At 38.7% G+C, this 17,521-nt stretch overlaps 2 protein-coding genes and 1 long non-coding RNA gene across 3 annotated transcripts in view; 2 read left to right on the top strand and 1 right to left on the bottom strand.

Moving 5' to 3' along the window:
• The window catches only part of TMEM33 (transmembrane protein 33), a 10,908-nt gene extending 4,944 nt beyond the window's left edge, over positions 1-5,964 (top strand). The window contains 4 exon segments of the mRNA XM_025211411.1: positions 390-457; positions 2,467-2,600; positions 4,044-4,127; positions 5,708-5,964. Coding sequence (XP_025067196.1) covers positions 390-457; positions 2,467-2,600; positions 4,044-4,127; positions 5,708-5,837 — 416 coding nt within the window. The 3' untranslated portion in view covers positions 5,838-5,964.
• A 748-nt stretch (positions 5,965-6,712) lies between these two features.
• SLC30A9 (solute carrier family 30 member 9) overlaps positions 6,713-17,521 on the top strand; it is an 82,777-nt gene continuing 71,968 nt past the window's right edge. The window contains exon 1 of the mRNA XM_014522863.2: positions 6,713-6,787. Coding sequence (XP_014378349.2) covers positions 6,734-6,787 — 54 coding nt within the window. The 5' untranslated portion in view covers positions 6,713-6,733. The remainder of the gene's footprint in view (positions 6,788-17,521) is intronic.
• On the bottom strand, positions 12,549-17,318 carry LOC112551289. The gene is made up of 3 exons (XR_003095563.1): positions 17,116-17,318; positions 12,952-13,046; positions 12,549-12,845 (listed from the first exon to the last, which is right to left on the bottom strand). It is a non-coding gene; the product is annotated as an uncharacterized LOC112551289 (long non-coding RNA).

The raw sequence follows: 17,521 nt of genomic DNA on the forward strand, positions 1-17,521 counted from the left end.
CAGCTCCATCCTGTGCCCACCCTGTCCCAGCTGTGCAGTGCTTGCCCCAGCCCCACTGCTCCCTCACTGTGGGGGGCCTTGATCTTTCGCCCACATGCCCCTTCCCTCTACTTCTACCACACTAGACTTACCAGCTGCACGCAGCTCTGCAAGCTGCTGGGCTGGTATTGGAAATCAGATTGGTATCGACCAATATGCCTCCTTAAAATCGGGTAAATGTATTGCCCCCAAAACCTCTATCGGTGCACCCCTACTGTAAAGAGAATTGCTGTACTTGCATGATTCCCATTTTTTGAAAATGTGCTATGATTGTTGTTGACATGAAATTCAGTTTAAGTGTATTGAAACATTATTTTTTAGCTTTTAGTTTTCCTTATCGCTTACATCAGTGAGTATTTTCCCAGTTTTGCTGTTTTCTTTGCTTCATGCTGCCACTTATACAAAGAAAGTTCTTGATGTAAGTATGGTTTGATATGCTGCTATATACATTTGGTATGAGAGCCTTGTCTGAGTGGGGTGGGGGTATAGACTGCGTTGAAGGTTGTGATGGGTCCTCCCTTTGGCTGGGCTTTATAGTTTTAAAAGAAAAAAGGTGGAGACTGTTGCAGGGTAGGGCTGTACTATGAAAAATCTCATTTTAATATTTTTTTGGAGGGGTGGTGGGGTTTTTTGCTTGGTGTACATGGATGGTAGGGATGTCAATATCATTAAAAAATAGCTGTTTAAACTCTAATTATATCGGTTAACCATTTAACCAATAACACATACTGATGGAGTAGCCAGCACCCACTCTGCTTGCTACAGGGCAAGACGTGTGCAGCGCTCCTGCTGCCAGCTGCTGCATTGCACCCTATGTCCTTCCTCCCCCTCCTCTAGGGAGAAGGCTGGCTTACTCAGCTGGGTGTGGCTCCAGCACTTTGATTTATGTGGTATAAACTGCTGGTGAAAGGGACAGGAGGCACAGAAAGGTGGGCTGGGCTGCTTTAAAGAAGGGTAGTCTTGAAAAGTAGTACCAGTAAACCACATGATTTTTTTTCATGTAGAAAAGGAACCCCATCCACCATGTAGTACATTTTGAATATTAGCTGTAATGCTTTAATGGTATAAATATTATAGCTTAACTGTTTCCACTGTTACAGTCCTAGTGGATGTTCTAACCTTTCCTCAGGCAGATGTGCTTGTGGACCAGCTGTTACTCACAATGTGTTGTCTCTTAGTCGGGTATTTTGTGATGATTCAATGCTAGAGCTTTAGGATTAATATATTTTACTGCTGTGTTCTCTTCAGTCTATTCCTCTTGGGGAAACAGGTGATTTCCGTATTTGGCTACAGTGCAGACATACCTGTGAGAACTTTACAGTGCCGTGGAATGTGGTGTGCTGTATCTGGATCCATTCCCGCCTGCACTTGGGCTGCTGTTGTTTCAGTAGATGAAATGGGGATGTGAAAGGCTAAACAATCAGTTGTTCAACTTAAATGCGATGATGACCACTGCTGGCTTAGTGGTTATTGTTTAGCGCAGAATGGGATGCAGCCTGGCAAGGAAGGGAAGCCACTGGGTGCTCCAGCAAGAACTGGAAGGCAGGAGGGAAAAGGGAGAGAGGGACTAGTACTCATAGCCTATGAGGTAAAGAGAAAAACAGCAGGCAGCGTAAGAACTCATCAATTAAGCAATTAGCTGCTGGTTCACAGGCGCCCCCTGTCTCCCAAGGCTGTGTTCTCCCGTTTGGCCTGCCACCATCTAACCCCCACCCCCAATCCTAGGAGGGGCTCCCAGCAGCAGCTGTCAGAGCTGTTGTGTTACTGGTTAACCATTTAAACAATATAATCAGAGGAGGTTAAACAGATATATTTTAAAATGATATTTATGTTGCGAGAAACTGTTTTTTGTTGTTTAAACCTTCCTGCTTCATTTTAAGATTAAGAAGTGGCTGCCTTTCAGCCCTACACCCCTTGCTTTTTGTGTTTATATTAAAAGAAGATGCTTAAACACTTCTTAAATATCATTTCAGTCTTCCATGGGGACATACACTAATGATGCACTTGTTTTGTTTTCATCTTGATGGATGGAACAAGGTGGTTTGTTCCTCTTTGAGGCAGCCGGAGCTGAAATGAAAACATCTCTTCCCCAAAACCTCATGCCTTCCCCTCTATCATCTAGAATAACAATAGAAGTATATTTTACTTGCCTGTCTTGAAGGATATTAAAATTTATTTTCTTCACAAATGATTAAAATGTATATGGTTTTAAAAAACAAAAAAACCCACTGTAGATGGGAAAGAGGGTGGGAGGACACTGTATATGAAGTACTCTATGGAGAAATAATTTGTGTGGTCACTTTTAAAATAAAATGGCTACCTTCATTTGAATTACTTCAGGCTGAGAGAGAGACTGGAATATAACTAGAGTTAAAGAACCAGAGCTTATTTTACCTTTTCCTAACTATACATTTCCTTTTCTTTAAGGCAAGAGGTTCAAATAGCTTCCCCTTTCTGAGAAATCTCTTAGACAAGCTAAATGCTAATCAGCAGAATATTCTAAAATTCATTGCTTGCAATGAAATTTTCCTGATGCCAGCCACAGTTTTTATGCTTTTCAGGTAAGATTGCAGTAATCATCCCCGTCCCTGACATTTACTTCTGCACTCCAAGTTCTTTCTCGGCTCCAGTCCTCAGTGAGTTCTATGTGGGTACAGGGGTCTTGGATTACGTGGTGCCAGTTGCTGGACCTGGGGTTAAGCTTGTTTATAGAGACCAAATTCAGTGTTCTGCATGTGTGGTTGCCCCCCTCCATGATTTAGTTTGGTACGTTCTGTGACATCAAATTGTTCATGCCATCTTACCAGTAGAATTAGTATTGGGAAACAGACTTGGCCTTTGTCTTTTTTATTGGATAAATAGGCCCATGAAGTTTGTCCAGTGGTGGTGTGACCTAGGAGTAGTAAAATATAAGCTTAAGAGCATAAACTTGGCACAGTGAAGCTTAAAGCCTCTCTTGATATAGTTACCTCTGTATTGGGAATTTGCTATGCTAGGAACCATGCTAGCAGAGATAAGTGCAACTTGCTGAAGAGTTATGACCTAAGGTCCTGACCCTTCAGTGAACTACAAAGTCCACTTAACAGGTAGGCTTGAAGCTCCTAACTGGAAGTTAAGATTGTAAGCAGAGATCCATGCAGGTACAGACTTCTAACCACATACATCCTTCAGGCAAAATCAAATCTTTTATTGTGTAGGGTTTTAACACAATGGGATCCTTATCCTAAATGTGGCCTCTACTTTTTTTGCATTATAGTAGCACCTGATTGTCTTTGTTTTGAACTTTAGAAAAGGAACCCGATCCCTCTTGTGTAGGTGGCGCGTTTTTGTGGATGGTGGTGTTCTCCTCTTCTCCCTTTTTCCCCCACCTTTCTGGCTACACCAGGCAGCTATTTTCAGGAATGAGTTTTCATAGAGTAGATCTGTTTTGAGGGGGGTGGAATATTGGACATTTTGAGAGATCCTTTGAAGAATTGCATGTAACAAGTAGAATTCATCAGTTTGGCAGGCTGAAAAAACTTTAAGTCAAATAAGAACTCTAGCGTACCCGAGACAAAACTTGCCTGAATAAATGAAGATCTGTCTGTTCTGCATTGTTTGAGGCTTTCTGAAGCATAGTGTGATCTCTTGGAGTTCTGTGTTTGTCGCTTATTTTCTTATACAACTTCTCTGTAAGGGGTGGTAATCTCGTGAGGTTTATGGGTACTGGAGACTATTTGGATCTCTTTCACTGTAGTTGTGGACAACATAAATTGAATGTTTATGAAGGGAATGAGGCTTGCACCAAAGCTAGCTGGAACATGACCTATAGCTACTAACTTTAAAGCAGCGGGGGCTAAGCTAGCAGGTGTGCCATAAACTAGGCCTGCACCCTCCTGAATCCTGAATTCTCTGTATCAGTGTCCACTTGCTGCTCACGTTTTCAAAAGATGAAACTTCTGCTTCTTCTAATAGGAAATGTAAATTGACAATAATTTGAGAACACTTTTATTTTCTTCTTACAGTGGCCAGGGAAGCCTGCTTCAGCCCTTCATTTACTATCGATTTCTTACGCTGCGTTATTCCTCCCGTAGAAATCCATATTGTCGGTAAGCGTTGTTGGGTTTTTTTTGTTTTTTGTTTTTTTTTTTTTTTAAGATGGTCAATGCATAGGAACTTCCTACTGTGTTATGTTGTTGCATACAAGTGATGCACACACAACTGATTCTTAATCTGAGATCAAGATTAACTGTAGTGCTCTCTCTGCTCTCTCCCCTCTCTCTCTCTCTCGATTTAACACTAACATGAACTAGGTTCAAATTGCATCTTAATTCACTCTTCCGGCTTGTACGTGAACCAGTATCTTGCTCTCCACCCTACTCCTTTTCTATTTCTATCACCAAGTACCTTGTGGAACAAGCCTCTGTTGCTCCCTCATTCTAGACCCTTGCCATTCCTAGGCTGCTGTGCAGCCTAATCTGCCCACTGTCTTTTAAATTGAGTAAGGGCTGGTGCAAATTCCTGCTGGTCATTCTTGATTTGATTCAAGCCTGGTTTTACATCAAATCTAAGCCAGCTCCTTGGTAAAGTAAACAAAGATGATTATAGGCAAAGATTCATCAAATTTAAGAAAGACTGTTTGCATTGGTTTAACCAAATTGATCTTTTAAAAAAAACAAACCTGTGCAGCTTTGTGAAAATTTAAGTTCTAGGTCAGTGGCGCTCCAACTTATTCTGAAGACAGTTGCATGAAGAAAAACTTCAGGAAACAACTTTTTCAATCTGCTTGGTTCTGAATGGTTTTTAGCTGATAACCCAGATGCGTTTGGCTGCCTGTCCTCTACAAGCCAATTTGAGTCGCATCCCCAGAGTAGTGATCTGTAAGAAATCAGTTGCTTTATTACTGTTGATTATCTTATTTAAAAAGACCTAAGAGAAGATTTCAGTCCTTGACATAAAAGTACTTGAGTTGTTCAGTATGATACGTTTTGTTTGTTAGCCCCTTTAGCTGTGCAGGCATTGATGCATTTTTTTTTTTCTTACAATTTTCCTTTTCTGGGGATAGATTCTAGAACATAGGCTTCTTGTTATTTCTCAAAGCTTGGTGGCCTCTGTTTGCTCCTTCTTCTGTAGCCTTCTATCACATTTGTCTCCTTCCCTCTTCTTTTCCTCCTTTCTCTGCCCTGCCCCCCCCCCCCCCCAAAAAAAAAAGTCTTATAGCACAGTGTTCCTGTTTTTTGTCTGAAGGTAGAATATGTGCCTGTTTAGGCTACCTTCTCATCCACTGATGGTGTAGTAGCTTACAAAAGAGACTTTAAAACTCTGAAGAACTTCAGGTTACAAATTCCACTTTTTGTCTAATCCATCTCTAATTCTGATCATTTGTCTACACTTCAATTATAGAGTGAACTAACAGGTGGTAAAAGTACACTGTTTTAACACTCACCAGCACTAAATTTTGGGGGCAGGCAATTACCATGCATCATCTGTTTTATAAGTCCATGTCCCTGGTTAGCTGTTTAATGTCATGGTTTGTCCATAAACTAGGCTGTTTTACTCTTCATATAAACCAAACAATAGATATGTTCTGTGTATCTGCAGAATAGAAAGATTGTTTGTAGATTTAATTACTGCTGATTTAATACAGTTGTGAAATAAGTTATTCTGAAATAAATCTTATTGTTTCTAGGACTCTGTTCACAGAGCTGAGAATCGTTGTTGAACATCTAATAATGAAACCTTCATGCCCTGTTTTTATAAGAAGACTCTGTCTCAGCAGCATTGCCTTTATAAGCAGACTGGCACCAACAGTTGCATAGTTAAATTCCAGAAGAATGTGTGTGTGTATTGTGAACATTATGAGCAGTTGGCACTTCTGCTGGTTATAAATTCCAGGTTTTACACTGATCCTATTCCAAGTTGTATAAAAAAATGTGCATAAGCTTCCCTCTGCTCCAATTTATTGTCTCACAAGTGACTCTTAAATTTCTAAAAATTATGCTATATTGCTAACTGGTGAAAATGTATGCATCTTGGCTAAAATATTTTTAAGGTGAAATAGCCCAATCACACAATGTCTTTCAAAATATGGCTAACAGTTGTGTTTTATTTCAACTTTATCTGTTGGAAGGAAATAGTTTTTGAGTATCCAAGTCAGATCCATAGCTACTGTAAGTTGACCCAAAAAGTAGCTTAGTTTTCAGTGAATAGCAATTCACAATATACTTGTGCGCTACACTATGAACAGTATTCTTTCATTCCCAGCACACCTTAACTTGCTCAATATAAATCAAACATGGCTGGCTTAGAATGTGAGGGCAGGCTTAAAAATCCAACTGTGATGTTGCAGTCTTTGGGGAAGAGCCTGTCCTTTTTTTTAAAAAGTGAACACATGGTAGTGATTAACTGATATAATATTTTTCATAGCTTGTAGCTGGGAGAGCTCGTAAAGTTCTGTCCACACTGTCTCTTTACAAGATACGGCTTTGCCACTATAATGAGGTTGGTAATCCAACAGGCTTATTTTTAAAATAAAAATGCAGTGCTTTTAAAGTCCTATCAGTCTCTAAAGTAAATATCATGCACTGATTTACTACTTTTTTTTTTCCAGAACCTCTACAAGTATATTTACACAAGAACCTGAAAGTAGGATGAGTTACTTTTAGCTACTTTCCCCCTCCCCCCACCAAGAAAACTAATTTGCAGTTAGCACTACATGCAACTTCTTTTTCTTCTTCCTCTTCCAGTTCCTGAGACTTTTGTTGAAATGGTGAGTTCACAAAAATCATTGCACCTGTTTGAATACTTATTGAAATAAACTGCTGTAGAGCAAACTTAGTATAAATCCATATGACTTTGCTGATTGGGAGGCAGAACACTCGGTGGCTAGAGAAATATATTAAAATTGGGTGTGGATTATGCATGTACCTAGCTTTTTTGCTATCTAATGGTAGCTTGTGGAAAAAGGATACTGTCTGAGCTTGTTTCCTGAAAGGGGAATTGGGCACAGTATATACTCTTAGTTGTAAGGAAGTTAGATGCTACTCTTTTGGGGCATCTAAACTCCCTTACTGTCCTTTACCACTATTTTATGGTCAGTTCAGAACTCCTATTTAAATCTTTTGGAATACCTGTTGTTCTTAAGGCAGAACACTTCCCTGTAACTATCTAGTTTCCTTCCATGTGATGTGGATGTAATTTAGACTTCACTGTTAGATTCATTTAGCCTCTCTGTCAAGCTATGCATCTGTACATTTCTGTTTTGTTTTTTGTGCTCAATCTTTAGGTACTGACAAAGGAGATGCTTAGTAGGGTGATTCTATTGGATATTTTCATTCTAATGTTCTTAAAAATAATTGGCTATTTATGGAAACTTTGCACACTGCTAAAGTAACTGCATGCAGTACTATTGTACAGCTGCTGATACTTGCAATTAACCTCACAATCTGTATATCTTGTAATGTGAGGGTTTTATAAAAACTACAATTTCTACAGCAATAAAACAAATGTCAAAAAAGTAGCTTGCTGATGCTGTATGTAGTTTTCAAGATCATAGTCTCTCTAATAATAACTGAAATTTTCTATAACTTGACCTGAAGCTGAGTAGAGAGAGCAGTCTTGTGTGTGCATATTTCTTCCTGTCCCCACTGGCACATGCAAATTAATCCAAATGCAACACAGACTAAGCTCTTGAGACATCACACATACCCCTCAATACCAGAACAGAAAAGTACTTAAGAAGGTTTTACAATAAAGTGGTGTATGTCAGCCATATTAGTCTGAAGGTAGGCAGAAGGCAGGGCAGGGTAGCACCTTTTATAGACAGACTCCTTCAGAAAGGCATGAGCTTTCATTCGCCATCTGCAAGTCCATTCATAGCATCTGATTTAAGTAGGGAGCAGGGTACTAAACAGAAAAGAGTAAAGCCATTTTACCTACAAAGGATAGGTAAGGCGGGGAGGAAAGGAAGGCACTGTTGAGAGCGCCAAAGGTGACTTCAAAGCATCCAAGGGGATAAATGAAACAAGGAAGTGTGTGTGTGTGTGTGTGTGTGTGTGTGTGTGTGTGTGTTGGGGGGGGGGCTATAAAAACTGGCCCTGGTTATGGGGTAAGAATCCATAATCTCTGTTGAGAGACCATACTTAACACAACCCAGTCTACAGGTGATTGCTTCTGCAATTTCATGTTCAAGTTGTTAAAAAGTTTTGAGAACAGCTCTTCTCAAGTAATTAATACAACATCCAGGGATGTTAAAGGTTCTGCTCTAGGCTTTTGTGTCTGGAGTTGATGTGAATGCTGTATCCATTCATCCCTTCAGGTAGGGATTGCTGTGTCTATCCAGCATAGAAGAATCCTGTATTTGCTAAGATGTGCATGAACAAAAACTGTAGGCCTTGTTTTACTCTTCACTGGAATACTTGAGTAGTGCATGTTCCATCAAACATGCAGAACAATGAGGTGGTGGCAACAACTTGACTTCATTTACTTGAAACAATAGGCTAACATCTAGTAGCCAGTTAGATATCTCTTCAGTGTGATTCATTTTTTCACACAAGTGTTCTGCAGACAATGTGGGGAAAATATCAAAACTCATCAGAGCTATCCCTTTGCTATCTGCTGGTTTCCCATCATTGTGTTTTTTGAATTGTAATAAAATATAATAATGTAGGTGCCAGTTGTGGCATGAGACTTGCTTCCTTTTAGCACTTTGAGATTGACTGACAAAGATCCTGGTTGTTCTTATCAGGATTGGTAGGTTCTAATCAACTAAAATGTAAAAACCAACAACCCAAAACCACAAACTTCTTTGACCTCTATAATAGAGTTCTGCAACTCATCCATGAAGAAGTGTCTTTGGTTTAGAATCATAAAGTAAGGCAGAAGGGGATTTTAGGAGGCTTTCTAATAGTTGCTGAAGACATCCCTATGTAAACTCTCCTAAACAAGTGTTGGTCTAATCTGCTTTTACATACTTTAAAGAACATCACAACATGTCTAAAAGGTTTGTTCCAATGCTTAGCTACCTATGTAGTGAGAATTTTCTTCCTAATATCCAACCTATGTTTTCTTTGCAATTTAAGATTGCTGCTGCTATAATAAGCTATTGTCATCCTCTGTATAACCACTGTTCTCAAATCCCCCACCTCCCAGTCTCATTTAGTCTGGCCTAAATTTATAATTCTTACAACTTTTCATTGTAAACTCTTGCCTAGACCTTTAATTATTCTTATTGCTATCTATTGAACTCTTTCCAATTTGCCCATGTGTTCCTTGAAATGTTGTGTCCAAAACTGGATGCAGTAATCCAGGCAAAGCCTTACCAGTGCTGAATCCAGCAGAAGAACCACTTTACTTGATTTGGAAGTGATGCTCATTGTTCGTAGTAGAAATTTCACATATTTCTGAATAGAAGCTTCCGAGTCCATCAATATACTGCTTCATCTCCCTTGGCAAAACTAAAGCAATTATGTTTTATGTGGTTTTGGCTTTTGCAATTAAAGTCACTTAACTGTAGTAAGCACTATGGTGAGACCTTTTTGTTCTCACAGTCTGTGTCAAGTGCTTGTGAGAACATCTGGCCAAAACCATATGTAGAATGAGTTAGAGAACATCTGTAAGTGTCTTTTTTTTTTTTTTTTTTTTTTTTTTTTTTTAACTATGTCCATCCATCTGTCTTTGCTCTCAGCTTTGTGCATATTGTCCTTTTATGCTTAGAAGTAAAATATTTCATGCTGGGCATGATTTGGAACACCAAATTTTAGTTTTAAAATAATTAAATTGAATCTCCTAATTTCAGTTTCTGTTAGGTTTTTTTGGGTTGCTTGGTGGTTGTTTTTCTTTTTGTTTTTTGTTTTTGTTTGTTTAATATTTTTCCTGAAACAATTTCGGAACTGCTAAAGAGATATGATCATAATACATGTATGTAAGTAAATGTCTCTTAGTCATTTATATGGCATTTTTTACTTGTGGTTTTTATTATAGAATACTGCTCTTAGGTAAGAAATACTATTAACTCGTTTAAAATTAAAGAACTGAGAATTAGTCTAAGGTAATACAGGAAGTCTGTGGGAGAGCAGGGACCAGATCATCAGAATCTGAGGGTTGGGGGTCTAATCATAGGACCATCTTTTATTATAGCATACATTACAACTTTGATTCTTTTAAGGCGTAAATGTTCATGCTGTCTCCAAAGAGATTGTACACTATGGCAGTCACATTAAGGCTGGTGTAGACGGTTGTGACAGTAATTATGTTTTGATAGCATATTGCCAAAAAGTCTCTCTTTCTTAGGCAGATGCTGCGTGATATTACCAGTGTGTGCCTGTAACCTAATCTGATAGCAAGGTGCTCTGAAAGAAATCCAAGACTTCAACTCTGGCCTGTTTTGCTTAGGAAGAACAAAGGAAAAAGAGACTAACTGTGGTTCCACAGTAGGTACTGAGCTGGTGAAGTCAGTCCCTGTAGCTGTTCTTTAGGCTGAAGTACTGATGCAAAAGGGAGGGAAGGTAGGGAGATTGTCTAGCTTTTTTGGACACCTTCAAGCTGGTGAATTTAAGCATCGTCCTCTAGATTTTGCTGGTCTTGTTTGCAAAGATCTTACTAGAAACATACAGGGGTTTTAACTGCCAATTTGGTGTTTTTCCACACTCTACTCTGGTTTGTCTGGTGTCAGTTGGCTGTGCTGATCTGGAATTTTTTTTTTGGTACTGTGGTGTAAAATAAAAAGAAGAAAATTACAGTTACACTTAACTGTTTTGGAAAAAAGATGATTGCAGTCATGCCCTGTGTGTTTAGACGCTCTCCAGAAATATGGGGAAAAACCAGGCCCTGCTCCAAAGGACTTAAAATTGAGTGTGTCACCTTTTTAGGAACAGAACTTCTAAACAATCTGTTTTGCAAATCCATTGTCAGTGTAGTAAAATATAGATTCAGAAGCTTCTTTTTATAGAGTATGTCAGCATTCCTTAATAACTTTTCTGCAAAAGCCATTCCATTTTTAATAGCAAATATTGTACAGGTAAGGGAGTTTCATTGCTCAGCTCTATACCATCTAGACTGCATAAACTTCTAAAATAAATTGAAAAATTCATCACATTTCTGTATTCAAGATCTGAGGCACACAAATGCTAATGTAGGGCTCAAAGGGGAAATATAGTTCTCCTGCATATTTGAGAAAATGTGAAGCCCTTTCAAGAAAATCTAATAAACATAATAATCACAGCCTGCTGACACTAAGGAAAAAGGACCTCATTCGCTCTTTCTTTTATGCAGCAAGTTACTGGTCCCTACTGATTTCCAAATTAGATCACTGCAGTAAATTATCCATGCCAGTACCTGTGAAAGTAAGCACTGGGATCCATATTTGTTTTGTGTTCTGCTTAAATCAGCAAGAATGATAAATTTGATGGTATGAAATTGGAAATATCAGGGGCTTTCTTCAATGAATGAGCAAAATATCTCCACTTGTAATTTATTGTGACCCTTTTTTACTGTGTGTGCTTTGTGTGTCTGATATTTATTTCAACACAAATTAAATTGCTCTCTCCTTCCATATTGTCACATCTATGGTTTTATTGATATTGTTGAAATCAAATTGCAACTTTTTTCCTGGATTTAAAGGAGTCTTACCAATGTTCTGTTGCGAAGAAATGCTTGCTGTTAGAATTCAGATTTCTTGTGAGTTTAATCGAGTTACTGATCGGAAACTTTATGTATAAAAGGCCTTCTTGCTTAAAAACAGTGCAAGATACTTGTTTTGTTTGGTGGAAAAGGAGAATTCAACTTAAAATTGTAAATGATGGGAAAGGTGTAAGAACAGATCATCAGCTTGAAGTGATGGAAGCTTTGCTGCTTTACCTCACTAGAGGATTTGGGTCCCAATCCTGGAAATCCTTATGTACATGCTCAGCTTCATTACTGTGTAGCCTAGTTAACTTTTAGTGGAGCAGGTAATGGCATAAACACATACCTTTGGAATTTACAGCAAGGGTAGCTGGTTCTGAAAGTCTTAAACATGTTGCTGCTTTTTTTGTGCTTATTTCACAATAGTGTAGTAAAGGCAGATACTGATATGCATCTGAGGTATATACTGATGGCTTTGAATTTGCACCTTTGTAATGGATTACAATCTAGCCCATAACGAATTTGTCATCAAAATCAAAAAGTAGTATTAAATAATGTGATTGTGGCCCTGCATATTTTACCTGTTAGGCTTTATCCCTGTGTTTGAACTAGGCCTAGCGGTAGCAAAATTATGGTGGTTTCATAAATGACTGCTGCTCAACCCCTGCTCCAATCAAATGTATTACTTTCTCTAGTAACTAACTACTGATCACGTTGATGTATGCAGTACAATTTTGAGGATTTGGGAAAGGGATAACAAAATGGATAAACAACTCAAACATAACTGACTTACTATTCTGAACAACATCACTTATGTATAGTTACCATATTAGTCTTTACAGGATTTGGTTTGGGGCCTAGTCAATGTTTTTTTCTTAATGAACACCCCCCCCCCCCCCCCCCCCCCCCCCCCCCCCCCCCCCCCAATGTAATAAACTGGAGTTCACTAGTCCTAGCCACACAAAAATCTTATGTTCCTTCTGGTGAATTCTAGCATATTATAACTTTGCTATATGACTTCATGTGGAGTGTTGCACTAAATTGTCACACTGGCAGATCATAAAGACTTCTCCACAGAGAAATTAAGTAAAATCGCAGATGAGAATATAAACCTCAGGCTGGTGTAAAATGGGCATAGTGCCATTGACTTCACCTTCATTGGAGCAACTGTCATCAGTGCACTTTGCGAGCTTGCAGGGAGATGGCTGAGAAGGAAGAAGAGACAAGTTAGGGTGGAAAAGAACAAGAAAGAAAAGGGAGGAGGAGTAATTTAGCTCTTCCCTTAGAATTATGCAGTTAAGATAATTCTACCTTATGCCCTTTGGTGATGACACAGGCCATACAAACTCCACACTCCTGGTTTAGGATGTTATCAGAATCCTCTGGATAGTACTGAAGTCTTCAAGCTGAAATTTTATGTAGAGTAAGTGTAAAATTTAAATTTTATGATGCCATTAGGAGATATGACTGCAACTTTATAGACTTTCTTTTTCCAATCTATTTAGAATCTATACTAAAAAAAAAAAGCCCAAAAACTCTGGAGCTTGCTTAATGTTATGGTCTGAAAAGAGAAACTTTTGGCCCTTGCTGTGGCTGTTAGGTTGCTTAGTTAACTTGAAGGCTTTTCTTTCTCCCATTTCTCTGTTCCATTTTTAGGGAAAATACACACATCCAAGTGAATAAGCATCATCTTGTGTGTGTTATGTTGGTATATGTGTAATTCATTTAGTGAATTTGATACCTTTCATTAGACCAACCCAAATAGTTGGAGAATAGTTATTAAGCAAGCTTTCAGGTTCAAAAACCCTTCGTCAGGCTAAGGAAGCTTCAGCAGTTGGTGTGTGCTCTTCCTGGATGGAATAAAAAGTAAAGCAGCCAGAGGCTGGGCTGGGGAGTCTTTACTTTTCATTCCATCCAGGAAGAGCACCACACAACTGCTGAAGCTTCCTTAGCCTGACGAAGGGTTTTTGAACCCGAAAGCTTGCTTAATAACTATTCTCCAACCATTTGGGTTGGTCTAATAAAAGATATCAAATTCACCCAAGGAACCTTGTCTGCCTATGTCTTTAGACCAACACGGCTACAACCTAAAGCCCTGTAATTCATTTATACATTTAATTATAAATATTCCATAACTTAGTAGTTTAACAGCTTACGTTGAGTTTTTGCATTTTTTTCCTCTGTCTATAAAACCTTTACATTCTTTCATTAGCTTGGAGAGCACACTCCCTATTTTTGTAATCTTCATATGCATTCAAGCCAGATGGAGAACCAGACTAGAAGATTTGAGAGGTCCTTGTTAAAAATAGTCGCAACATAAATTGAATGCTTCTAGTGCTTTCTATTGATCTCAATCTCTGTTATGCTCTCCTCTTGCTCTTGAGGTCCTAGGTACTTGTTTCACTAAGGCATATTTTAAAAGCCAGTGAAGGCAGTGGGACTATTTTTACTGCCAGTGAGCTTCAGATCAGACCCTTAGGTTCTTTTATAACTGAAGATCACTTACAAGCACAGCTCCCTGCATGGAGCACTATAAAATGCTCACTGGAGTGTTTTAATAAGAGACAATTTTTAATTATTAGAAGTATTGGAACAATGACGCAGAACACCTTCAATATCCAAGGTAGACAAATTAGCTGATTTTATTAGTAAACTCAAACAGCTTTTGACTCTTCTTGGGAGCCAGGGACATGTTCTGTGACTAACCTTAAATTTACTGTGCAACTACATGTATGTTTACAGTAGCAGATTTATCTGAAAGGATATTACTGGTATTTTGTTAATACATTGTTCTTCTATATTAAATAGGAAGGGAGTCTTGTCTGCATCTTAGCTAGGTAGGAGGGTGTTCTTGGTGGTTCCCCTTCGAAAAAGGAAGTGCGGTCTGGCAAGTGTTGAGAACCAATAGTTTGTACGTAGCGCTATTCTGAAAACAATCTTATAAGGCCACAGGAATCAATGATACTCTTTAACCCTGAACACTCCATAAAAATAAAATAGGATATCAATTAGTGTTGTAAGCATGTATTTTCCTTCTAAAATAAAATGCTAAATTATCTTGTTACAGTTATTTCTTAAGTCTGCAGAAGCAAGACAAAGTTTAATGACTAATTTGGCTAAAATAACATTTCTGGGTTATTCTTGCCTTGATGTCCAGAAGTTCTTCATACAATTATTTCAACTTTGAAGATCTTCTCAAAAATATTTCACAGTGAAGTCGGACAAGATCTTCATTCTGTTCGTTCTAGCTGGTCTGCCATAACTGTTGCTCCAAACCTGGTCATAGCACAAGCAAATTTTTTTTGCTTTAAATGTATCGCATGTGTTAATGATGACTCGATTGAACAGCGTTCAAGTAAGTAATACAGCAAAAAACTAACTGCTTCTGAGATGGAGTTTTGAAGAGGAGATTAAATTTGATGGCCCTCAAAGAGAGACCTTCCAACTCTGTTCTTGTATATATCTGCATTAATCTTTGTTAAAAAAAAAAAGTCACTGTTACAATTTAGATAATGATTACTATATATTTTAAAATAATAATTCCATTGTTAGAATTTATGGAGCTAAGCCCTTCTGTCCCTGGAAACGTTTTTGCAAGCAAAATGCCCACTGAAATCAATACCTGATTAAGCTTTGAGTAAGAAATGCATTGTTTAGCCAATCCTGAACAAACTGGAATTTTGTTTTTTTTATAGTCAACTTATTTCTAATACTGCCATCTTGTGGGGACATTTCAAATAATAGATTAAAACCTTTCATAATTTGATACACAGTATATTTGGAGTAGAATCTGTTCCTTCTGTAACTTCTTCAGGAGAAGAAGGTTCCTCATATGATTTGCTATATTTTAACTTGATGAGGGTTTTTAAAAAAAAATTAGCTTCATATGAAACCTAGAGGAAAAAGAGATGCAGGATGTTTTCAGTGGTCACTTACAATTATCTGTTGGTCTACTGAGCCAAGCACAAGACCTTGCATACACAAATAATTTTTGGCACAGGTGATAACTATAGAAAACACTTTTAAGCATGGTTCTTTTGTGTTTTGTAATATACATATATAATTACAATACAAAAGGAGGGGGAGAAAGGTCAAAGGGAAACAAAGCCATTTAGACCATGTGCTTTCATTCTTAGTTTTAGACCTATGTGTATGTGTTCACCTAAACTAAGGAACCTTGTGGTCTAAACTGCTTCCTATTTACTTCCTATTTGAGAATAAATGTGCACACAGCACTTAGCTGTCTAATTAAGTGATCAGATGTCTGGGAAAGAATTGCAGAGGTCTTGACCTCTTTCTTGCAGTAGACATTATACAACACTCTGGAATCTGGGGATCTAAATTGTAAACTCCCACACTTCCTTTCCTAGTATCTCCATCAGTCATCTTTTTTTTTTTTAAAACCAGTACTATTTTCAAACTACTGTCAAACATCATGAAAAAATTACTACCGAGTAAGGTGATGCGTATCAACAACTTTGTATAAACAGGGTACTCAAACTATTGACAATTACATAAAAAGGTAGCTTTGAAGGAGGTGGAAGACAGGTCAGTGACTTCAATATTCTTAAAGATTTGGGATTGTTATCACTAGCTGCTGTATACTGTTTAATGATAACTTTAGACATTTGGGGTCTCCAAATTATACAGGCTATTGACGGGGAACCATGTACCTATTACATAGCCTTCTTTTCATCCCCAGATTTTCAATTTATTAGCAGAAAGACAAATTTCACCCAGATAAAGCAATGCCTAGTTTATTTCCATATGCGGGATACACAGCTTAGTTACTGCCTCTTTTTTTTTTCTACATGCTCCAAAGTCATGATACTGAAAACAGAAGTAGTAGAATCAGTAGGAGAAAAAAGAATGGGACTGTCCATCAGTAAAAATTGCACTGCAGGGAATGGCTTATCAGCATTTTAAAAACTACTTGCTGTAGCTTCCATCTCTTCTGAGGTTACAAATTTTAGAAAAACTGGTAGTATTTCTGTCTTTCAGCTATTTTCACGCTTAAAACATCTTTTTTTTCCTGCATCATGAAAGCATTTTTTTCATGTCACCCTTTCTCTCTAATTGCCTGATTCCTGCCAACATAATCTGAAGCTAGCAAAATGTTTCATTAACGTTTTAAATGCTAAGGAAGAAAACTGACTCCATCCTTACTACTTTAGGACTTTGTGGCAGCTAATTTAGTATTTAACTCCAAGTTGATACAGCTGGTACTTAATGACATGGCATCTGTTACAGTAATTCACCTGGTATAGCAGCAATTGGCCTATTGGGGAGTTAAGTAGTACAAGTAATATTATTATATCATGTAAGTATTTTATTTCAACCTATCTCTATCATACATGGAGGAATACTTCAGTGGATAACACTAACCAGAAAGATAACCTTGTTCAAAATCAAATTGGGTATACTAAGAATAGGCAGCACGGTAATAATCTACAACACAGTTGCACACTTAATCACCTGCATCAATTTTTCAAGTACCCTGTCAAGTTTGTCTCTACTGTGGGACGCGATGAGTCCCAGGCAGGGATCCTGCGAGCTGCCCCCCTCCGCGGAGAGGGGACCCTACACCCGCTTCTCTGCCCAAAAGGGCGGCCCGCGGGGGCCGGCGCTGTCCCGGGAAACTCAGGCTGTTCCTTGGGGAGCGGAAGCGCGGGGGGGGGGGTGCGCCACTGGCTGGCCGCCGCTACTTGCGTGCAGGGACTGGCGGCGGGGCGGCGCCTGCGCTCCTTCAGGCGCTGAGTCAGTGTGCGAGGTGCGCCCTCGCGGGCAGGATCTAGCAGGCACCGCCGGCGCCGTCAGGTGACGCCGCACATTCCTTCCCGGCAACTGACGGGAGGAGGGCGCGCGCATGCGCACTAGAGAC

The sequence above is a fragment of the Alligator sinensis genome, unplaced genomic scaffold, assembly GCF_000455745.1.
Source record: "Alligator sinensis unplaced genomic scaffold, ASM45574v1 scaffold58_2, whole genome shotgun sequence".
In the NCBI taxonomy this organism is placed as follows: Eukaryota; Metazoa; Chordata; order Crocodylia; family Alligatoridae; genus Alligator; species Alligator sinensis.